The sequence below is a fragment of the Coturnix japonica genome, chromosome 3 (assembly GCF_054131305.1).
Source record: "Coturnix japonica strain WE chromosome 3, WE-NBRP24, whole genome shotgun sequence".
Classification (NCBI taxonomy): Eukaryota; Metazoa; Chordata; class Aves; order Galliformes; family Phasianidae; genus Coturnix; species Coturnix japonica.
In genome coordinates this window covers 7,223,367-7,247,295 of record NC_140665.1, presented here as the reverse complement: position 1 = coordinate 7,247,295, position 23,929 = coordinate 7,223,367, and the positions used below count along the sequence as shown (strand labels likewise).

The 23,929-nt window shown below is 51.5% G+C and overlaps 2 protein-coding genes across 8 annotated transcripts; one reads left to right on the top strand and one right to left on the bottom strand.

Annotated features, from left to right (window-relative positions):
* Positions 1-301: 301 nt before the first annotated feature.
* On the bottom strand, positions 302-2,560 carry SSTR4 (somatostatin receptor 4). Of its 2 annotated transcripts, none has more exons than XM_015856690.3 (2): positions 2,261-2,560; positions 302-2,128 (listed from the first exon to the last, which is right to left on the bottom strand). In XM_015856690.3, the coding sequence occupies exon 2, from the start codon at positions 1,678-1,680 to the stop codon at positions 493-495; it is 1,188 nt and encodes a 395-aa protein (XP_015712176.2). In that variant the 5' UTR covers positions 1,681-2,128; positions 2,261-2,560; the 3' UTR covers positions 302-492. The 2 variants fall into 2 exon arrangements, with proteins under 2 accessions (XP_015712176.2, XP_015712177.2); XM_015856691.3 differs by having other exon boundaries at positions 302-2,032; positions 2,261-2,556.
* On the top strand, positions 2,126-10,203 carry LOC146761239 (uncharacterized). 6 transcript variants are annotated; one of them, XR_014943783.1, is made up of 4 exons: positions 2,126-2,284; positions 4,050-4,274; positions 5,508-7,286; positions 7,968-10,203. XR_014943783.1 is itself a non-coding variant. In XM_085540969.1 (4 exons), the coding sequence occupies exons 2-4, from the start codon at positions 4,252-4,254 to the stop codon at positions 5,732-5,734; spliced, it is 303 nt and encodes a 100-aa protein (XP_085397095.1). In that variant the 5' UTR covers positions 2,126-2,284; positions 4,050-4,251; the 3' UTR covers positions 5,735-5,759. The 6 variants fall into 6 exon arrangements, 1 of the variants encoding a protein (XP_085397095.1); XR_014943781.1 differs by having other exon boundaries at positions 4,050-4,420; XR_014943780.1 differs by having other exon boundaries at positions 4,050-5,755; positions 6,280-7,286.
* Positions 10,204-23,929: the final 13,726 nt, after the last annotated feature.

Below are 23,929 nucleotides of genomic sequence, written 5' to 3'. Positions count from 1 at the left end.
AAGGACTCAAAGCTGCGGTTCCATTTGGAAGGTGGCTTTTTTTTCCATCCTGTTTTTTTTTTTTTTTTGCCTGGACAGGGATCAAACAGTGGGAAATGCTGGTGGAAGCCTGGCAGGGTCCCATGCAGAAGCAGTGACTGGGCCATACCATGCCGATGACTTCATGTCCCCTGGGGCAGCACATGGGTCCCCTCTGTGCCCATCCCATTGACCCTCCCGTCCTGCATCCTCCCTTGGGTGGAACCCAGCCATTAGCCCTGGGACTCCCCGGTGGCAGTAATCACTCAGCCAAGGCTGGGAGCTGTGTCACGGGCCAGCGTTATGGCTTTTTATTTCATCAGGCTGCACAGCACGGTCAAAGAGTGGAGAATGCCAGGGGGACACCCCAGCAGAGATGGGGGCAAAGTCATCTGAAAAGCATTCTGTTCCCAAAAGGAGGGCAGTGTGGCCCTCCCCACCCAGCACCCTATTTGTGGGGCTGCAGAGGGCACCTCAGAAGGTGGTGGTCTTTGCCAGGAGGGTGCCGGGCTTGCAGCAGGGTTCAGGGCGTGCAGGCTCCTGCTGACAGGGCAGCGGCGGACACATGCAGCCCTTGCCCTTGGGGTCACTTCGGGGCACGGCGCGGTAATCCAGGGGCTCTTCCTCCTCCTCCTCCTCGTCACCAACAGCCCGCACCTCGGGTGGGCAGCAGCAGAGGCTGGCATCGAGGCAGCGCCGCAGCACACCATGGAAGGAGTGCCGGAAGTTTTCCGAGAGGAACCCATAGAGGATGGGGTTGGCACAGCTGTTGGAGTAGCTGAGGATGAGGCAGGCATTGTTGACGGTGGCATCGAGGCGGCCGGGTAGCAGGAGGTTGACCAACTGCACCACATAGAAGGGCATCCAGCAGACAACAAACATGGCCACCACCATCAACACCAGGCGTGTCAGCTTGCCCTCGGAGCGCCGGCGCTGCTGCCAGCCCACACGCTGTGCCACGGCCCGCATCTTGCCCACGATCAGCAGGTAGCACAACCCCATGGCCAGCACTGGCAGCAAGAAACCCAGCAGCGTGGTATATACCACAAAGGCCGCCGACCAGGCTGGGCTAGGCCATAGCAGATTGCAAGCCACCGCTTGGCCATCACGAGTGACTGCAGTGCCAGCAAAGATGGGTATGGGCGAAGCCACCAGCAAGGAGAGGAGCCAGACAGCCCCATTGACCATCTTGGCCACCCGTGGGCGGCGGTAGGTGGCCGCCCGCAGTGGGTGCACCACGGCAATGTAGCGGTCCAGGCTGAGCACCGTCAGGCAGAAGACACTGGTGAACATGTTGAGGCCATCAACTCCCAGCACGGTGCGGCACAGCGCCCGGCCGAAGGGCCAGTGGTGCAGGGCAGCCGAGGTTGCCACAAAGGGGATGCTGAGCATGAAGAGCTCATCGGCGATGGCCAAGTTGAGCAGGTAGATGTTGGTTGCCGTCTTCATCTTGGTGTAGCGCAGGATGACAAAGATGACCAGCGAGTTGCCCAGCAGCCCCAGCAGGCACACCAGGGCATAGATGCACTGGATCACCACCATGCCCGCCAGCTCGCCCACACGCCCACCCCGTGATGATGGCCCTTCCATCCAGGCTGCGCTGGCATTGGGGGGCACCGTGGAGGCGGCCCACGGCAGGAGATGCTCAGCGTTGGTGCTCATGCTGCAGGGTAGCCCATGGGGGACGAGTGCCGGCCTCTGCCAGAAGGGGAGGGCCCCACACCGCCGTCCTCACCAGGCTCCGGGGACCTCAGGGGCCGTGGGGAGGGAGCGGGGCTGGGGGGCACCGTGGCTGCATCAGGAATCGGTGCTGCCCGATGGAACCCCTGCAAATCTCAATGGTTTCCTTCACCCCCGCAGTGGGAAACGAGAGGAACGCGAGGGCGATCAGGAGAGATTTTACCTCCCAGTCCGGTGGGGATGCACAGCCAGGGGGCTCCCGGCCGAGGGGTTGCAGGGCTGCTGCCGAGGAAAGTCCCGCTGACCTGGATCAGATGACCGACGGGATCCGAACCTTTTAAAGCGAAAGACAGACCGCACTGTCCGGGTTTTCATGCAGCCGAGCCTTGCCGGCCCGCATCACCTGTGCCATGGAAATAAGCTTTCCCGCCTTCAAAACAAATAAATAAACACAATGACACGTCGATATCAAAGAAAGAAAGAAAGAAAGAAGAAGAAGGAAAAAAAAAAAGCCTAATTTCTGCTCGCTGCGCTCCCATTGAAAACAAAGCATCCGACATACCCTTCCCCCTTCTTTCTCCTCTAGGTGAGCGGGATTCCTCCCGCTCCGGCCATGGTCACTGCGGAGGCGGGGATGCCGCAGCCCTGCGCTGCGCTGGGGGGGCCCGAGCCGCACGCCTTGAGCCGAGCGGGGACCCCACGGCTGGGAGGCGATGGAGGCCTGTTGCCCTGGTGACGGCGGCGGCCCGCCCCCCCCTCCCCGTGCTCGCTCCCGCATCCTTCACGCTTCCCTATCTGTACGCTAATTTCCCAGTGCGAGAAGTAACGAGGGGCCGTGCGGGGCGGGGGTGAGGGCTGAGATAGCTGCCCTAGTGAGGCCGGGAGCTGCTGGCCCTTTCATGATAGGATCTGTTTGTAGGGTGGGACCCCCAAAGTAGCACAGACCCTACAGAACATGTGTGCATCCCCATGAGTTTTTCATTTAACAAATCCAACTCACATACTCTGAGAGCAAAGGACTTGGTAATGTGATGTCCATTTACAAGATGGGCTGTAAGGAGGATCTGAAAGGAGGCTGTGTGAGCTGGGGTCAGCCTCTGCTCCAAGGGAACAGCCATAGGAAGTTCAGGTTGGCTTTTAGGAACAATTTCTTCTACAAAGAGCAGTGATGCAGTGGCACAGCTGCACAGGAGTTGTGGGATCACTGTCCATGGAGGTGTCCCAGAGCCATGGGGATGTGGCACTGAGGGACGTGGGCAGTGGGCACGGTGGGGTGGGCTGGGGTTGGACGGAGTGATCTCAGTGATCATTTTCATCTCCATGATTCTGTGATTCTATGTTTCTCTCCCTTGCCTGCATGTCAGCTCCCAGCTCACTGGGCAGTGCCTATGGGAGTTTTTCCTGGGATGCAGCCTGCAGCCAGCTGGCTGCATTTGTTTATGGAAGGAGTTTGGACTGCAGCAATATATATAAATGCACATATTATGTTACTGAGAACAGGCTCAATGTGCATGGGAACGCAGGTGCCTATGTCTTCTTGGTGCTCAAATATATGGCCATCATTAATCCTGCAGCTGGCAACATTTTTGGCTAGGATGTCCTGGCTCAAATGTCCTGGCTGTGGAGAAGCACAGAAGGGGCTGGCACTGATTGAGGGCCTGGGTGAGGACACTGAGGAATATGGTCAGTGGGCATTGGTGGGAATGGGTTGAGGTTGGACTAATTGATCTTAGAAGTCATTTCCAACCTTAATGATCCTATAACACATGGGTCAAGCTCCTGGTGGGTGCATACATCCAGTATGTATCTGATATATGGGGAGAACAGGCAGCCTCAGCCTGCACATGGCTTTTGAATGCTGAGCACCCACCCAACAGTCTGCAGCCGACTGACTTAGAGCCCTGTAAATGCAGCACCACGTTCTTTCCTAGGCTCATACTTGATGTATTTCCTCCAGTTGCCGCTAGCTAAATATTTGTAAAGGCAAGCCTGCCCCCTGCCCTGCCAGGCCTCCCAACAAAAGGCCCTCAGTGTCTTTTTTCTGGCTGCAATAGAATATCCACCTTGAAATGCAGCCAAAAGAGGGGGAAATGGCTGATGCTGGCCTGTGATCCTGTTCAAACAGCACTGGCAAGGGGGGAGCAGGCTGGCACTGAGCAGGTTTACCCACCCACAGGGCACAGAAGAATTGGGCTCAGGTCTCTGTGGTGCTCCAAGCCGTTCTCCAGATTCACTACAAGAACAGCCACCAACTTCCAGGGTTTGGCTGCCCCTGCAAGCATGGGGCAGGCAGAACCCTTGAGTGAGCAGCCAAGGCAAACAAAGAAAACAAAACCAAATAATCCTTCCAGGCGAGCCCCAAGTGAACTGATCTTCTTCTCCGGTCAGAATGAACGTTCCATGAGATGTGAAAAATGTGCAGAGAGGGTTCCCAGCACCCAAAGCCTGGGGTGGGCCTAGAGATGCGGCATGGATACACCCAGCAGCAGTGCACGCAGGCTGTAACAACACATGATTGCCTTGAATTAGGCCAATTTCCATGGCTCAGTGTTGATGCACACGCTCCTCATGATAAGGTATGTATCATTTCCTTCAGCTAACGGTCCCCGTGGCTGATTACATCACTATCATCAACTTACATCTGGTTTCTAATCTGATTCTCTTTCCAGTTTCATTGCTAAGGAGATTTGCCCTTGCTTGCATCAGCTCCAGCAGCGACATGGTAAGCTACAATAATGCAGTGATCTTAATAATGTTGCACACAAGTCAAATCAATAAAGTAGTAGTTAATAAGTTAGTGGCAACTTAGTGCCCTTGGAAAAGGAAGGGTTGAGGGTACCCAGTGTGTCCAAGAAGTCTCACGATTGACTTTGCATGGGCCAGCAAGGGATTTGTCCCTGAATCTCTGGGAAGCACAACCTACAGAATCATAGAACAGCTTAAGTTGGAAGGGGTGTTAAAGGCCCACTTCTCAGGCCTGCCCAGGTCCCTCTGGATGTCATCCCTTCCTTATACTGTGTCCACTGCACCACTCGGCTTGGTGTCATCAGCAACCTTGCTGAGGGTGCACTTAACCCCACTGTCTATATCACAGATAAAGATGTTGAAGAGCACTGTCCCAAGATGGACCCCTAGGGGACACCACTTCTCACTGCCTGCACCTGGACATGGAGACATTGACCTCAGCCCTCTGGCTGTGACCATCCAACCAATTCCTTATCCACCAGCTTCAAACCTCTATCTCTCCAATTTAGAGACGAGGATGTGAGATAAGGAGATAAGCCACCTCTGGCTATGTCCTCACAATCCAATACAGCTTAAATTATATATTAGGTAAAAAAAGATGCGTACATTCAGCAGAAAATCAGATAACATCATTACCACTGGAGCAGAATAGTCAAGCACAGAAGGAAAAGAGATTTAAAACGCATTCGATTGCATGACAGGGAGGAGCAACCATCGCTCTGCGCATCCCACCCTTTCCCCCAGGCAAATACGTGTTTTCTTCAGTTATCAGTTGTGCAAGGAGCTGGTGGGAAGCCAATGGTGAGCGCTGCCATTGAGACATAAGCTCTGGGCTCCTGGCTGAAGGAGGGTGTGGTGAGCCCTAAAACCCCCCCACCAGTGCCCGGTGGCTCTTGTAAAAAAGCTTCAGGGCTGCCCTTAACAAAGTACAAACCAAATCAGTTTGCATCAGGCTTGGAAGTGAATGTCCTTTAGTTGTCACCCTCCAAAAATGCTCAAAGCTGTGCCAAAGCTCTGCTGCCGGGGGACGGGACATTATCATTCATCCTTTCACTCTCCTGCAGCACCACGCAGCCATTTCTCCAAATTGCCTTTTGTGCAGAAACACATGGAACAGAAAGGCGACAATGGAGTTCACGGAGATGAGAGCACGAGCCGCTCCTCCAGGGTTTCGGATTTCCTGGCAGAGCTCACATATCCTTTGTTGCTGAAAACAAGGATCAGCAGAGAGCACCACACCTTCCAACGCGTGCGGGTGCCGGGGCCCCAGATCCCGTGTTTCTTCCTTTGAGATTCAAACAAAAGCTAAAAGGTTGTGTGGTTTTTTCCTCATTTCTGGACAGAATGCATCAAGGCTGCACCCACCTTTTACATCTGTGAAATAGAATGCATAGAACGCATTGGATGTTATATGTATTATATAGCATGTCGAATGGATTAGGTTGGAAGGGGCCTTAAAGAACGTGGAACAAAAATTAGAGCAGATGGCATCTCAATCCCAAAATAATGAGGAGGGGAAAGAGGGGAGCAGGAGCAGCCCTTGGGTCCCACCAGGCACACAGCCCAGCTCTGACTGCGATGTTTGGGCACACTGAGATGCTCTCGGAGGCACGGAAACACAGAGGGAGCGCCCAGGAGGGTCCCCGGCCCCAGCACAGGGGGATGACAGATGGCACATCCTGCCTTTGTTTTCTGAGGGTGGAGGGCTGGGGAAGGCTGATAGCATCGTGCTGAGCTCGCTGCTGTGAGGTCCTGCTGCAAGAAAATAATGCTTTTTTTTTTCTTTCTGTCTTTTTTTCTTTTCTTTTTTTTTTTCGCCCTCCGGGTTATATTCAGAAATCAGCCTATGGACACATGTCGGAGGTTTCCAAAAGGGAAGGCTTTGCTATGTCTGATGTCCATGCAATAGAGACCAGCCCTCCCCCTCTGCAAAGGAGCCCTGGGTCAGGCAGCGGTGCAGTTCCCTGTGGCACACTGATTTGTATGGGGCAGGTCACACCTTGTGTCTTATTTTCCCTCCTCACTTCAGAAGTTGTAGCTTAAAGTGAGGAAAGCTTCCCTTTGCCACAGACCCTCTGGTGTAAGCAAGGAGTGGGTGTATTCAGTGGTCAGCCTGAAAATCACATTGATTTTCTGGTATTATTTCAAAACATCTTTATATTAGAACCTTTCCTCCCATATCTACAAGTCCTTGTTCCTTTGTGGCTCTGTCAGTATTGCCAGCTTCCCTTTATATATATGTTTACTTTAGCTGGAGCAGAGTCAATTCCTGGTCCTGTGGGAAACCTCAGCCTCTCCAGACTGGATTTCTTCTCTTCCATGGGGCACTTAAAGCACAGAAATTAAAACCAGAGCCAACAACAGGTGCTGTATTGCTCAAGGGGCTCTGCTTGGTCACATAGATGACCCCAAGTGGAACAGCTGCAAATCAGCTGGAAACTGGGAGGTGGTTTTAGAAGCGAAACGTTCATAAAATCATAGAATAGTTAAGGTTGGAAGATACCACTAAGGTCATCATCAAATCCGGTTGTGCCCACTGAGTCATGTCACTCAGTTCACACTGGTATTCATCCAGCCAAGATGCCTGGCTGGGCTGGAGACAGTGGGTAACAAGAGGAGGATGGTGAGGATTTGGGGCAGCCCAGCACAGCCTTGGGGTTGCAAGGAGCTTTAACAGCACCTCCAGCATCAGCAGAGATACTCTGAGCATCAACATTAACAGTGGGGATGGTTGGTTCCTGTCACATCATCTTTCCATGCACTGCTTTGGATTGGGTCCATCCTTATGTCAAATATTGGGAAATGGGAGAGGGAGGTTCAAAATCCTGCCTGGAACAGTCAAGGTGAGCCCATGGGGTCAGCATGGGGTGGGGGGAAGGAAGAGGTGGAACACAGATCCCTGACAGAGGCTGTGGTTCCCCAAGGCAGAGCCCCACTGGCTTTTTAGGAAAAGAAAAAAGAAAAAAAGAAAGAAAAAAAAAAGAAAAAGAAAACCTGATTTTCCTGATATTGTTCTGCACCTTTAAAGGAAATTCCAGGACTGGGGCCATCGGTGGAACAATGGAGAGAAATGGGGAGCGGGGAGGGCTGATAGGCAGCTCCCTGTGCACCCAGCTCAGTGCTGTGTCAGAAAGGAACAAGGTCCATCAACTTAGTGCCATACCCAGGGGTGGGATGTGGACATGTTACTTCTATACCCTGCATTGGAAAGACGTGCTGCAAGGCAAGTGTTAACCTCCCGGCTTAACAACTCGGGCTTTGGTGTCAAATGATTCATTTCAAGGCTTTTCTTTTCTTTTCTTTTCTTTTCTTTTCTTTTCTTTTCTTTTCTTTTCTTTTCTTTTCTTTTCTTTTCTTTTCTTTCCTTTCCTTTCCTTTCCTTTCCTTTCCTTTCCTTTCCTTTCCTTTCCTTTCCTTTCCTTTCCTTTCCTTTCCTTTCCTTTCCTTTCCTTTCCTTTTCTTTTCTTTTCTTTTCTTTTCTCTTTCCTTTTCTTTTTTTTTCTTTTCTTTTTTTTTTTTTCCAGGGAACCAGTTCATTTACAAATCACCAGCTGGAAGTTATTAGGCCCTTAAAACAAAATAAATTACGACCAAATTGCGTCTCCCCGCGGTCGGTCTGCTATTAATCTGTGCAAAAGGCTGGAGCCAGCCAAACCTCGGCATGTCGGCTCACTGCTTCCCCTTTGGCATTTCCCTGTGCTCTTGCCAGTTCTGCGCAAAGGAGATGGCCTGCAAAGCCTTTAGGAAATGGCACTGAGGTGAAGGGGTGCCCTGGGGGGGAGCTGGGTTATGGGGCTCTCCGGGTTGCCCAACGTTGGTGCTGTGCTGTGGTGAGGAGCTGCTACCTTGGTGATGTTGCATGGGGTTGTGAAGGGGCTGGCAGGGAAAATAATGTAACGTGGGTTAAATATGCTGCAAGATTCTTCAGTTCGGCTTTATCTGCTCTGTTTCAAGAGGCAAATATGCTCCCCAGCCTTCCTCCCCTGCTTTTATCTGCACCGCAGACACGTTGTGTGGCACAGGTCGTTTCTTCCAGCTGACAGCAGCAGTGCCATCTGGTGACGCAGAACGACAGCAGGTCGGGCACACTGTGTCAGAAGTCTTGTCTGCAGCCCTAAAGGCAACCAAGCACATGCCCGGAGATATGCAGGTTCTGTAAGGGTGACACAGTTGTGCACAAGTGATGAATCTGTGTGTGAGTGAAGTGATTGTGCACAAGCAGTGCAGCTGAGCCCACTCTTCAGACCCAACACCAGGGAGATGGACATAAAACTGAGTGCAAACATGGAGAGTGCTCTCTTGCTCCCAGGCAGCCAAGGTCAGTGTTATGTGCTGTAATTCTTATTTCAAGCAATAAATCCTATAGCCCAGACTTGCAGGAGTTTGTGAGGAGATGTAGAGATGCCTGTGAGACCTCATTAAATAGGTGTTCTGCAATCATCTGCCTCCATGTGCTCTGCTATTCCAAGAATTCAGTGAAGACTGCATCACCAGGGAGCATCTCAGCATCTCACTATCTCAACATCTAATTATTTGAGTATCCCAGCATCTCAACATCTCACCATCTCAGTATTCTACAATCTAACAACCCAACATCTCAACACCCCAACATCCCAACAACTCAGTATCTCAAAATCTCAGCATCCCAATGCCCCAGCATCTGAACATCTCAGTATCTCAGCATCTCAGCCTTTCGATGTTCCAGCATCCCAATATCCCAGTATCCCATCATTCCAGTGTTGCAACTGTGGACTGTGGCTCAAGCATAGCTGATGAAGAAGGGGAGACGTCTAGCAGTACTGGAAGACAAGGATGGGTATAGGTCTGTTAGCCATCCTCTGCTTGACAATGAGACTTGCCCCTAGCTGTACAATTGTATAAGGCCATAGTTATGCCTTCATCACTCCTCTCACCTTATTTATGTCTGGCAATGCGAGGCCTGGAACTCATGTCTAGGACCTGAGCTACGACCAGAAGTTGTCAGAGAAAAAAGAAAACATCTCCTTTGCCAAAAGAACAGAGACCATAAACCATGAGATGATTAACACATAAACAATCCCACGAGGTTCTGGGAACTGAAAACAAACTGAACCAATGAAAGTGGTTTTCACTGCTTTTCTGCAGTCACGTGCTTTTCGTACCCCTGCTTATATCTTAGTCTGAATACAGTGTAAAAGTTCACCACCCCCTGCCTCTCTGCTTGTCCTGGCAAACCACATGTAAAAGGGCTTTGAAGTCAGGACACTTCAGGACAGCTTTTGGAGCTCCTCTCAGCCATCCTGAGATCCTCCAGCTTTCAAGTTCCTGCCCCCTTGGACTCCATCTCATGACAGACACATTGATGAGAGAGGCTCTGTAACCTTTCCTACCCTGATTTACCTTCCCCAGAATTTGTATAACCATGCCCAATCTATTATACCCTTACCTACTCTAATTTACCTCCCCTCTGCTCCAGGATACAGATTAGTCATAGACTAATACATTGTTTGCTTGGAATATGTGGGATTATAGATCATAGTTGCAAGAGTTTGCTCAGAATATGTTTAACAAACTGTTTTGGTGCACCTGATCACCTGTGTCAGGGAAGTGCATGATTGTCATTGACTTTTATCTGGGCAAAATAAACCAGGGAACAGGGTGTGACAGCAACCCCTCAGCATTCTGACATCTCAGCACCCTGATATCCCAGCACTGCAACACCTCCTCTTTTCAGCACCCCAACACCACAGCATTCCAACACATCAGCATCCCAACATCTTGACATCCCAACATGCCAGCATCCCAACATGCCAGCATCCCAACATCCCAACGTACTAGCATCCCAATATCCCTGCACCCTAGCATTCCAACACTCCAGAACTCCAACACCCCACATCCCAATATCCCAGCATCCCAACATATCAGCATCCTAATACCCCAGCATTCCAGAATCCCAGCATCCCAATACCCCAACATCCCAGCATCCCAATACCCCAACATCCCAGCATCCCATCATACTAGCATCCCAATATCCCTACACCCTTGCATTCTAACACCCCAGCATTCCAACACACAAGCATCCCAATACCCCAGCATCCCAATATACCAACATCCCAATATCCCAGCATCCCAACATCCCAGTATTCCAGCATCCCAATATTTTAACATCCCAACATCCCAGAATCTCACTATCCCAGCATCTCAGCACCCCAGCATCCCAACATCCTGACTGCATTCCTCAATGCAGGGTATGTGTGTACATATGTACCAATGCAGGAGCTGGTGGCTGTGTACTCCCCCAGCTGCAGGCTCAGCACGGTGTTGGGACTGAAACCTGGCTTGCACAGCAGCATGGATCCATCAGGCACAGCCACGCTTCACTCATCACTTGCTGTTGGCCAACACACACATTTCTAAGAGAGTAAACTGTTGGCAAAAGCATTTCCTAGAGCTCCCCCCATCCTGCGGTGTCAGACACATCCGCTTCATCCTTCCCACATCTTCTTTAGCAGCGAGTCGGGTTTCTTTCTTTTCATACTCAGTTTGCTCTGGATTAAAAGGAAATAAATAAGCTGCAGTAATTTCTATGACCTGATTCTGAACCGCTAATTCAGATGGACACTTTGACTGCATTCTAACATCCCTCCAGCTCACAAGAATGAAGTTCACGTGGCTCTGTGATGCCTGTCTGCCTCTATCAGCATAATTCTGCTTGTGACCCCAAACGGGGCTTAGAGGGGTGGCTCTCACCATGTACCCTGCCCTGTCCCCCAGCACAGCCCCGCAACAGGAAGATGTGAACCCCAGGAGAGCAGCGTGTCCAAAAAGGAGAAGGAAATTGAGAAAAACCTCACTTGTGCTGAGGGCTTCTGACAACACGTACACGGCCCCAGCCAAACTGGAACAAAACAAAGCCAGGGTTCAATGCCTTGAAAAGTGCTTGCTTTGCTAAACAGGGCGAAGTACCTTCCTCTCTCACTCAGCAGAAAGGGAGAGCAACTGTCTGGGATCCAGCAGCCCTCCCTCCCGAATATCTCGAGTTATTAAACAGACCGAATGGTTTCAGCTGAATCAGAACAGCTCCTGGCAGCCGCTGAGATGTGGCTCATCAGTGCAGCATCGTGGTGCAGACACGTCCCGCTGGCAGCAGGGCCCCGTGCTGCCGCCCAGAACCACCCCCCTCCTCATCGAACCGCCCAGGTGTGGGTGCAGGCTGGCTTCATTCCAGGCAACCCAGCTTTACAAACCCAGAGCTTATGTCAGTTGTTGAATGGCAGCTGTGCCTTAGATTTGGCGACCGCCGAGATGATTTGGGTTGTTTCAAGGCAGGCACGTCTCAGCTTTGGCAAACCCCACACTTAGTTTGAGTCGCTGAGCGGCGCACGCTCTGTCGTACGTAAAAACCAGTAGGGGCTGCCCTGGCTTTGGCGAACCCCAGGGAGGTCTGTGTCGTTAAGCCCCTCGTCTGGCACCAGCAGCGACCCATTTTCTGGTCGTTGTCACCCGCTGACGAGCCTTTAGCACGGCGCTGGGCCGGGTGCGCAGCTGCTGACCGGCACCCAGCGCTCCGTCCTACGAATGCAGATCCCAGGGATAAATAAATCTCTGCTGCCCTCTCCTGTTAGCTCTGTCCTAAACCCAGCGCTTGCCCTGCCGTCAGCCCTAAGCTCTTCTCCGCGGTCCAGAGGGCTTATAAACGTGCTTCTAGCCCTGTGTGGCTTGCAAACAAAGCAGGGAAAGAGCTACTTGGCATCCCGTCGATATTTTCCAAGTATTTTGGATAGTGATAGGACAAGGGGGAATGGTTTTAAATTGAGACAGGGACAGGTTGGATCTTAGGAGGAAGTTTTTCACACAGGGGGGTGGTGATGCACTAGAACAGGTTGCCCAATGAGGCTGTGGATGCCCCATCCCTGCAGGCATTCAAGGCCAGGCTGGATGTGGCTCTGGGCAGCCTGGTCTGGTGGTTGGTGACCCTGCACACAGCAGAGGGTTGAAACCAGATGATCATTGTTGTCCTTTTCAACCCAGGCTATTCTAGGATTCTATTATACGATTCTATGTTTTTCCATGTATCACGACTCACAGTTGTTGTGGCTGTTGGCCCAGTGTTCCATATCCCACTGTTTTGCAGGGCTGAAGCCATGGCTTCATAGAGGGTAATTCAGTGGTTGTGGCTCAAGGACCACCTTTGGCCAAAGTCCTTGTTGGCTGAAGGCCTTGGGCCAGCTGAGGGGAGGGCCAGTCCTTTCATAAACCATAGATCATAGTATTGTTTGAATTGGAAAGAACCCTTAAAAGTTATCTAGTCCAACTCCCCTGCAACAATCAGCACCTGTAGGAGCGCCTTCTTTAGTATATTATGGTTGCTTTGTCTGCCAAAGAATGGCATCTCCAAATTCTCACATCTCTTTTTAAGGCTTTGCTTTCAGAAATGGAAAGAAATATTGTATATATCTGTATTTATATATTTTAAGAGCCCTCCAAACCCAACTTCTCTTCTGCATGTCACCCCAAGAAGAAGCGAGCAGCATTGATGCTCACATCCCTTAGGCTTTATCCAGGCGACCTCATGCCGGTGCTGGATGCATTTTGTGCCGTGAGAGGGAGTGAGCAGGTATTTATTTACTCAGGTTGGGCATCACAGTGGTGTTACTTATTCCTGCCCTGGCTTCTGTCCCAGGAGCTCCTGGGCGCTGGCAGCCCCTCGGTGCCGCACAGACACTGCCACATTTCACAGCCCCGCTCAAAGCTGCTGTTTGTGCTCTACGGAGCCTCATGGCTGGGGATGGGCAGCTGCCAGTGCAGGGTCCGTGGGGGTGGGGGACAGCTGGGGGTCCCCAAACCTTCTGAGGTCATCCCCGACCTTCCTCACCCACAGTTTGGAGGGGTCAGAGCTGCGGTGACGGGGTTGTGGCACATGTCTGGCCACTGGATTGCACTGGGATGGTGGCCAAGGTACACAGGACGAGTGCTGGGGCACATCCTTGCAGCGGATGGGCAGACGTGGCACCGCAGACTGCAGGGCATGGCCATCAGTATTTAGGGATTGCCATCAATGTCTGGATTTTGCCATCAGTATTAAGGATCTGCCGTCAGTGGGGCTTACCATCAATGTCTGGGGGTTGTTATCGATATTCAGGGTTTCTCATCAATATTCGGGGCTTGCCATGAGTATTGGGGGTGTGCCATTAGTCTTAGAGTCTTCCCATCAATATTAGGGATTTGCCACCCACATTTGGGACTTGCCATTAATATCTGGGGTAGTATTCGAGGTTTGCCACCAATGTTTGGCATTAGCAATCAATATTTGGGTCTTGTCATTAGTATTTGGAGTTTACCATCAATGTTTGGGGCTTGCTATCAGCACGTGGTCTTGTCACTAATATTTGAGGTTTGCCATCAGTGTTTGGGGTTTGCTATCAATATCTGGGGCTTGACATATATTTTTCAGGTCTGTTATCAATATGGAATATTTGGAGTTTGCTATCAATATTAGGGATTTGCTATCCATATGAGGGACTTGCCATCAATACTTGGGGTCTGTCACCAATGTGAAGGGATTGCCATCAAGTTTAGATTTTGCCATCAATCTTAGGAGTTTGCCATCAGTGTTTGGGGTCTGCCATCAATATTCAGGGCTTGCCATGAACATTTGGGGATACCCATCCAACGCTGAATAAGGGTCCCAGAAAAACAACCCTGATCATGTGGGGAAGGGACATAGCCCGGCATTAAGCATGGGGGTTATGCCCCTGCAACCCTATGGATCAGCAGAGCTCATGCCCACAGGTGTGGGTAACAAGAGTAAGGAAGCAGTGAGCAGATGGCTTTGCCAGGCACCTCAAATCGCTCTGGCACTGGGACGTGCCAGGCTGTGCCTCCTGTTTGACATGGAGCTCCTCAGAAAATGCCTCCCAGCTTTGGAGGGATGAAAGCTGTTTGAGAGGATATGCAGAATGCACCGGTTGAGAGAGCTTAATTAATATTTAAACAGCGTGGTGGAATTTGTCTAAATCCTGCTAGATTAAACGTGGGCATGGTAATGGACGAGCTTGAATTGCTGATGGAAATTGCAGCGAGTCATGCTATACACAAATGGAACAGCCAAATTAGTGCTTGAGAGCTCGAGTTCTGATCAGTGTGCTGCGGTACAACAGCACAGAGCTCCTCGTGATGGGGATTGTGTTTGTAATTTCTCCTTTTATCTATGGGCAGAACCAATAGAAAGGAGGAGAGCATTGCAAGCAGGTGGAACCCAATAAGGCCTGCAATCCCTGAACCTCACTGCTGTGCTGCTCATGGAAGAGGCCGGGGCTCCTTCTCAAGCCCCTGGCTGCAGTGGGAGGGTTTCTCCCTTTGGTAAAAGCAAACAGAACCTGGGCAGAGAGGCACGCAGCCGGCACAGAGATGCATTTATCCTGCGGTGCTGCTCGCCCTAAGGTGACATCATGTAGCCACTCACTCACACCATATTAATTTAGCTGCACCTTATTTTGGAGGGCTGGGACCTGAGGTTTTGCCATTTCCTATGGTCTCCTAAAGCCAGCTTAGGTTTCCTGGCTGCCAACACAGGCAACTTTTATGACCAGGCACCACCGAAACCTGATGGTGGATGAATAGAGCCCATAAATAGCAAAGCTGGAGCAGCTCCCCTTGCAGAACTGATCTGCCTAAGCTGCAGAAAGCACATGATCCTGTGGGGACAAGGGCTGCTGGCCACAGGAACGAGCTCCAGCCCCCCACATTGTCCCCAGCTGCCCCACAGCTCCCCCAGCTTTAGCCATGGGCTGAGCTGGACTGCTGGTGCTGCAGCTATGCATTGTGCTGCCAGCATCACTGAGCACTGCTGCATCAATGTGCTCCGCTGCATTTCCATGCACTGCTGCATCAATGTTCATCACTGCAACACCATGCTCTGCAGCAGCAGTGTTCATTGCTGCATCGTTGTGCAATGCTGCATCACTGTGCACTGCTACATCACTGCACACTGTCATGCAATTATTATGCATTATGTCACACGTGTCAAAGCATGCTTCTGTATCTCTATGCACTATGCACTGCTGCAACACCATGCACTGCTCATTGCCACACACTGCTGCATCACTGTATACTCCCACAACGCTGCACCCTTGCATCACTGCGCACTGCTGCATCACTCTGCAGCATTGCATCACTACACACTGCTGCACCATCGAGTACTGCTGCATTGCTGTGTACCGCTGCATCAATTTGCATTGCTGCATTGCCATGCAATGCTGCATCACTATACACTGCTGCATCACCGTGCACCGTCGCATTGCTGCGTGCTGCTGCATCATTGTGCATTATTGAATCACCATGCACTGCTGCATCCCTGCATGTTTGTGTCACAGCACACTGCTGCATCTATGCATTGCTACACCACTGTGCACTGCTGCATTCCTGTGCACTCCCAAGTCACTTCACACTACTGCATCCCTGCACATTGCTGCATCACCACGCACTGCTGCATCACTGTGCACTGCAGTGCCACCCTCCCTGTGCCGCAGCCTGCTGCTCTGCTGCTTGTGCATGGGCAGAACAGCTGCACCTCCCCCCTACCCCACAGCAGCCGGTGCAGCCCCAGCCACCTGCTTCACATCTCACCGTGTGCACTGCGCTGGCTGAGGAAACACCCCTCTGCTTTCTGCAGTTTCTGGCACTGGCAGAGGAAGGCCGCCACCACCTCAAAACCATTTGCAAATAGCTGCTGTTTGCGCAGACAAACACTGGAAAAAATATTTTCTTTCCTCCCAGTCGTGCGTTTATTGCCCACCGCGAGTTAGCACGGATTTAGCCCTCGAGTGCAGCTGAGCTCCATCTCTGTTGCTTCACTTCCAATGTGGCCACAGCCCCGGTGCGCTTTAATTCCTTTCATCCAAGAGATGAGAATCCTGCCTTTAAACTTGGCTGCACCGCCTGGGTTTTGAGCAGGGGGTGCCCTGGAACCAGGGAACATTTTGGTGGCTTTGGGGTTTATAAATCCCTCAAAAATCTCTCTGAAAGGCTTTTCCATGACAGCAGTGGGGTTTCTTTTCCTCCCCTTGTCTTTTTATCTAGCAGATGGAAACAACAAGCAAGCAACGGGGAGGATGATGCAAGGGGCAGGAGGCTGCTATCTGAGCTATGTTATTACAGAAAAAAAATGACCTGGCACTGAAAGAATTAAAATAATGTCATTCCTGTTTGCTCTGGCTCATTTTTAATACGCCAGTCACCTTGACATTTCTAAAAGAATTTTTCAAGTATGCAAGTTCAGAAATTATGCAACTTGACAAAAGGCGGGGGGTTGCAGGAGGATGGAGGAATACATTGGGAGATGGAGGCTGGACAGGGTAAGAGAGGGGCAAGGGGATGGCTGTCGCCTCCTGGGGTGGTGCTGCCATTGATGCAAGCCCAGCTTGGATATCTAGGGCATTAATTGCTGTTGCAATTTAAACAATGGCTAGTGAAGCAAAGAGGAGCAGTTAGGAGCCTTGATCCAACTCCCAGCATCTAATTTCCCAACATCTCAGCATGCCAATATCCTAGCATCCTACTACCTGTGCATCCCAGCACCCCGGCATTTCAGCATCTCGACATGCCAGCGTCCCAGTATCCCAGCATCCCAATGTCCCAGCATCCCACTACCTCTGCATCCCAGCATCGCAACATCCCAGCATCCCAGTTGGTCAGCATCATAATGTCCCAGCATCCCACTACCTCAGCATCCCAACATCCCAGCACCCCAGTTGGTCAGCATCATAGCATCAGTGCCTCAATGTCCCAGCATTCCAGCATCCCAGTGTCCCGAATAGTAAGCATCCCAGTGTCACTGCATCAGAACATCCCAACATCCCAGTATCTCTTCAACCCAACATCCCAACATCCCAGTATCTCTTCAACCCAAAATTGTGCATCCCATTATTTCTTCATCCCCAAATTCCAGCACCCCAGTATCTCTGCATCCCAACATCCTGCATCCCATCATCCCAGCATCCCGGCATTCCCAAATCTCAGCATCCCATCATTCTGGCCTTTCAGCATCCCCACATGCCTGCATCCACGCTTCCCTCATGCCCTGCAACCAGGGCTGGCACAGGGGATGGACAGTCTCAATGGGTCAGCTCAGCACCCTGTGACCCAAGCTGAAGCCATGTAATCACTCATACTCTGGCCACGGAGGAGATCATTTGCCTGTGTAATTGTATGCTTTGCCGTTAAGCGTATTGATTCTGAAAAGTTAATCAGACAATTTGGAAGTGCTATATCTAAAAACATAAAATCCCATTAAACTGATTAAATTAAAACTGAATCCATCTTAAATAATCACATGCAACTTAAAACTGTTGAAATAGCGTATTGTATTCAAATAAAATTATTTCAGTCAAACAAGAAGCCCAGGGCCGGGGATGCCTGCAGAGCGGGCACTGATCTCAGCGTCTCAGAGACAAGAAAAGGGTTTTATCTGCTCGGAGCCGGGTTCGGGATTGTTCTTGATCGCATCACTGCGGAGAGCTGCCTGCCTAGCGATGCTATCGCCCGGCTCCGGAGCAGCGGGGCTGTGACTCGGAGATAACCGGAGCGCTGCTCAGCGAGTTGGCTGCCGAATTTGTTTATTTTCTCCTTTCCGAGCCGGCCATCACTCCGACTTGATAAGTTCAGCTGGCGAGCCGGCCCCTATTTATTTCTAAATACGGTGTTCCTTTTCACCTTTACAGCGAGCAACAGCGCGAATCAATGCCGGCCCCAGGCAGCGACAGCGGGGAGCTTCCTCCCGGGGAACAGAAACCCCATCGGCGTGGGAAGCAGAAGGGAAGCTCCCCCGTTGCAGCGGGCACCGCCGGTGGGAATAATTAATAGCCCGGTGCCACGGGGTGCCATTAACATGTGCATGGCGGGGGGCTGGGGGGGGGGCTGCTTCCTGAATCCACATCCGCGCCCCCCCCCGCCCTCCTGCCCAGGTGCTGTTTGCCCACCCGAGGACGAGGAGGCAGGAAACATCCTCCCGCCGCCCGCATCTCAAGGCCGCGGGCATTTCCTCGCCGGGCAGGCTGTGTTTGCTCTGGGCCCCGGGGAGCTGATGAGGTGCTAATGTGAGGGCTGCCGGCACCTGCATGGCCTGGAAACCGGGGGGTGGCAAGCAGCGAGGGGCTCCTGCATATCGCCGGTGTGCGGCCGGATCCCGCTGCTCGCCTGCAGACAGCACAAATCAGAGGACTTCAGTGAGGAGCAGGCAGTGGTGTGCCGCGGGAAGTGCCCCAGGCAGGGGAAATGCCCTGGAGGGATGGGGACAGCGGTGGGCTGCTCTGTTGTCACTTGATTTTTGGGTGACCCTTCGGGACGCATGTGCTTCCCTGTGGGCAAGCAGAAATCATAAAGCTGAGGGTATCAGCCGTGCTCCACGTACAGATGGACGAGGCTGTGCACCCAGCAGATGTGTATCTGGGAGATAAGGGTCCGGCGCTGCCTGCACATGGAGCCAGGGCTGATGAGCTGCCAGGCGGCCCCTTGTCCCCATCACCATTAGAGGGGAGCTCTGTCTCCTGCACACAGATTGAATCACGAGGCAATAGGGGCCTCCAAACTTTCTTCCTGATCTCTTCCCTTCCAACTTGTGGGCTCGTCTGAGTGTTTACAAGAAAGGGAAACCAAAAATCACATCCTTTCAATCACAGCTCTTCAATCGCATCTCCTCCATCAATCACACATCTTCACTCATTTGGGGCTTTGGGAAAAACATCCGGACCCTACAGGGCAGTTTGGCTTGAGGTGATGCTCATCAGGACCCACAGCCACTGGGGGTCTCACCTCGTGTTGCCACGTCCCCTGGCAGGGGACATATCCTTCTGTGTGGCACACGTGGGCAGGGGACACGTGGGCACTGCCCCGCTCCTCGCCTGGCAGATGGAAATAGCAGCAGCTCTATTGATTTACAGCCACAGCCCTGACTTTAATGGGCTGTTTTTGCTCCCCAGCAGCTCCGGCTCGGGTCTCTTTGCAACAAACCTCTCTTTTTTCCCTCAGCTTGCCCTGTGAAACAAGGGGAGGCGACGCTTCGCCCCGCTCGCCATCAGCACACCGCGCGTCTCCCCTTGGAGAAAACAAACCCCAATCCCACGAGCATAAAAGGGCTTTGTGGTGGGGACATCAGTGCCGTGCCGCGGGCCAGGGCTCACCGCCCGCCTGCCAACCCGCGTAGGAATGCTTGCTGCCACCGCAGCCTGCGGGTAGGAAATAGTTTCCAGGCAAAAAGGCCTCCCAGTGTATTCCGGCCCGACAGCTTCCAGCAGCCTTCTGTAGGCGTCTTGTTCTGCCGCCGCCGGGACACCTACCCAGAGGAAGAGCGGAGACGAAGGTGGGAGAGCTTTTAAAAGCTCTGGGTAATTTTGTTCCAGCCCCGTGCTCCAGCTTTGAGGCTTTGGAGGATGCTTGGGGTTGGAGTTTGGGGCAGAGCGTTTGCAATAGATGAGCATCGACCCTGTGATAAGCCCTATAAAGAGAAGTGGGGCAATGCTAGGGGGTTTGGGGAGCCCTATACAGACTGGGCTGCAAATGTAGGTCACATCCCTCTCCTTGCTCAAATCCGGCCATGACGAGGGTGTTGCAGGTTGGGCTGAAATATGTACCTCCAGCTCTTTACTCTGGCACCGAAACAAAACCCAACTCAGAAAACTGCGAAAAATAAACCCAGCTTGTGAATGCTGCTGATTGGAAGTTTTTCCAGCAGGCAGCAAGCGCTGTCCTACCCGTGTAAAATCACTCCTCGGGCATGTGTTGATCTGGGCAATGTTTCCTCTGCAAAAAGAAAAAGGAAAAGATCAGAGTGAAGGGAGAGAAAAGTTTAGAGGGGAGCTATCCACCAGCTCCTGGGATGCACTTTATTTAGCAGCCTGCCACCTGGGACATGCTATTGGGACACTGCTGTGGCTGTGCTCCCCCAAAAGGGCCGGGGAAGCTGCAGGAAGGGATGGGTTATTTTTAGGGGGAGAGGTCCCCCGGGGAGGGCGGGCGCTTCCAGGCAGAGCACCGCCCCAAGCAGGTGTCCTGAGGATAAAAAAAAGGGATTACTGAGTCAGATAAAAGCTTGTTTGGCCAAAGTTATGGCAATCCTACAGCTGGAGCCGGAGATTTTCACCTGGCAGTGGGATCTGCTGGAGCATGGGGTGCCCATCTGAGACCCAAATCTCCCCCCCACCCCATCAACCGCAGTAGTTTTGTGCTAATTAAACAGAACCGTGCTTGTGTGCCCGCGTCTGACCCACGCCAGATTTATGGGGTGATCCTGCAGGGCACAGGGCTGCTATTAGTGGTCACGAAACCGCAGGCTCACAGACGGGCTCCCAGCCCCAGGCAGCTCCATGTTTTTGGGAGCAGAAATCTCCGCTCTCTCTGTTTTGCCGGTAGCATTGCCAGGGACACACAGTTCCTGAGAGCTGCTGCTCCCAGTCCCAAAGAGGATGGGGTCCCTGGGGGCTGTCCCAGCACTGTGGGGATGGGGACATGCTGGGGGTGCCAGCTGGGCTGTGAGCCATGTGAGCTGCCCTGCTCCCCTCACTCAGCGCTCCACGAGCGGTTCGCCCTGCTATTTATACCCAGCAGCCTTTCGGGATAAATGAGGCTATTTTAAAGGTCTTGGCCAGGTACAACTGGTTTAAACAAGGCTGGTAATGACTCAGAGGGCTATAAATGTCCATCAGGCAGGCACTCAGCTTGTGAGGGGTTTGATCTGCTTAATGCTCAGGAGGAGCATCACGTATCACTCAAGCATCCTGTATTTCCAGAGCATCCCTCATCTCCTGAGCATCCCTCATCACCCAAGCATTGAATCTTAAAAGCATTAAGGTTGGAAAAGACCCCTAAGATCATCAAGTCCAACCCCAGCCCAACCCCACAGCGTCCACTGACCTCATCCCTAAGTGCCACATCCCCATAGTTCTTGAACACCTCCAGGGATGGTGACCCCAACACTCCCTGGGCAGCTGTACCATCCTACATTGCCCAGGCATCCCACAGACCATCATGGAGGTGGAGGTGACCTGCAGAAACATGGTGAGGGCTGTTATGCACCCATTTAGTGCTGAAAGCTGCTGCTTCCTCCTACCGTGCCTTCCGCCGCTGGATGCTCTCCAGCAGAAAGGGGTTTTGTTAGCAAATAACAGGGAGGTTTTAAAGCAGGGCTGTTTGGGAGGAGTATCCACCTTCAATGTTTCTGTTTGTTTTCTCATTGTAAAACCAAAGGCATTTCAGTTTTCAGAAACTGATTATTAAACATTAAAAAAAATATAGTATTTCCCCTAACAGCAGCCACAGCCTGAACACTTTGGGAGGCCAGGTGATTTTGTTGTGGAGTCCTTCCAGAAAGCATCATGCTGACCATGGGTTGTGCATGGCTTCCTTGTCCCCTGGTGTCCTCAAGCACTCTGAGGTGCCACCACGTTGTCCCCCACTCGCTATCCTGGGTGATGTCATTTCCCTGGGTGCATCCTTTGAGCACTTCCAGTGCTTTCTGGCACCTTGTGGTACAGCAGCTCAGTGCCTTGAATAATTAGAGAGTGGGGAGGGCTGCAAAAATAACACCTGAATATGGTAAAAATAGAGATGGCTGCCAGGTCGGGATGGCAGCCATGGGGACGTGTGTGGATGAGGCATGGAGCAGCTGCATTAAGTCTGCTCCATGCCAACTAACTGGCTTTGTGTTAGAGCCCTGGGAAGAGTAAATGCAGGAGGAAGTATATGTGGAGCATCCCTCAAAGGTTTCACTTCTGAAAGTTTCCATGGGTGACAATGGAGTTCTTCCCACTGCTTTCAAAGCTGTGTTGGGACCACACTGATGGGTGTCTGGATGTTTTTGTGTAGGACCTTAAGGACCAGACAGCCAAGCTCAGGCTGGATGGGTCTATGAGCACTGATGGAGCTGTGGGTATCCCTGTTCAGTGCAGGGGGTTGGACCAGATGGTCTTTAAGGGTCCCTTCCAACTCAAATAATTCCATCTGTGGAATTATCTATGACCTCTGTATGGTCATAGAGAATTGGGAGGCATCTCCTGGTATTTCCCAGTTAGGTGACTTAGGTTTTTCTTTAAAGTGAATGAAGAAGCCCCATTAAATGCTGAATCTAATTAGGAAAGACTTGGTGGGAGAATTCATCAAATAGTTAAGTCAATACAGAAGAGTGTAATTGCTGTCGTTGCCTGCGGGGCCAAGGCTGATGGCCAACATCGTTGGGTGGGTAACTCAATGAGACGGGAGGATCCCTACAGTATGGGATGTCATTGATTTCAATGCTCCTATCTGAGTCCTTGAGTGAGCGAAGAAGATCGGCTCCTGCCATGGCCCACAGAAATGATAGGACAAAGGGAAATGGTTTCAAACTAAAAGAGGTGAGATTTAGGCTGGATATATGGAAGAAATTTTTTACCATACGGGTGGGTGAGGCAATGGCACAGGCTGCACAGAGAGGTGGTGGTGCCCCTTCCCTGCAGACAGCCAAGGTCAGGCTGGATGGGGCTGTGAGCACTGATGGAGCTGTGGGTGTCCCTGGGCACTGCAGGAGGTTAGACTGGATGGCCTTCAACAATCCCTTCCAACTCAGATAGTTCTGTGACTTTCTGTCCCTCTCCATAGGGACCCCATGAGCAGCCCCTGCTCACATCCTGCCCTAGCGTTCTGATCATGGGAGCAGAAATATGGCACTAACAGTGACCCCAAGGTCTGTTCTGCCTGCCTGAGTGTGAGCTACTTGGGATGCCCTCAGCCCCACAGAGCCCTTTGGTTACTTCCAGGGATCTCATGGGGGAAAATGCCACCATCCACAGACATGATGTGAGCTCCTTCTCCATCCTGTTATTAAAATGCTTCTGTGGGCATTGAGTGCTCCTGTCTTGCAGTTCCTCAGCTACAGGGGAAAAAACAATGGACGCATTTAGTTTGAAACAACAGGGCAATTGGGAGAGTTCATTATATTGGATTAATTATGATAATTATCAGTAGAAGAGAGATAATTACTCTGTTTGTTGTCAAGAATAAGGTACAGTTGTAATAGGGAGAGGTGAAAGGGGGGTGATTTTTTATTCTCCTTTGCAGATAAATGCCTTCTCCCAGCAAGAAGAGCAGGAGATGTGCTTGTCACCAGCAGTGGAGGTGGCCCAGAATGGTGGCAGATACTGCCCATGGTGGCCCAGCCACTGTCTCTTGCCTCCAGGAAGGGAACACCAGCTCTTCCAGGCATGGCTCCCAATGCAAATAGAAACGTAATTTAAAAATTAAATTTAAAATAAATATTACTTAAATATTAAAGAGAAGAAGTCATTTTTTAAATGGCCGCCGCATTTCTCTGGAGCCCAAGTGGGTCTGTTTAAACAAGAAGAGGCTGAACATTTTCAATTTCGATCATCTGGGGTATTTAAAAAGATGTTTCTCTACAAGGCAAGACTATCTTCTTCACTGCTTCCTTCCCTCTTCTCTTAAGGTGTTGATTTTATTGGGCTGCCCAAGGGTAGCGGCA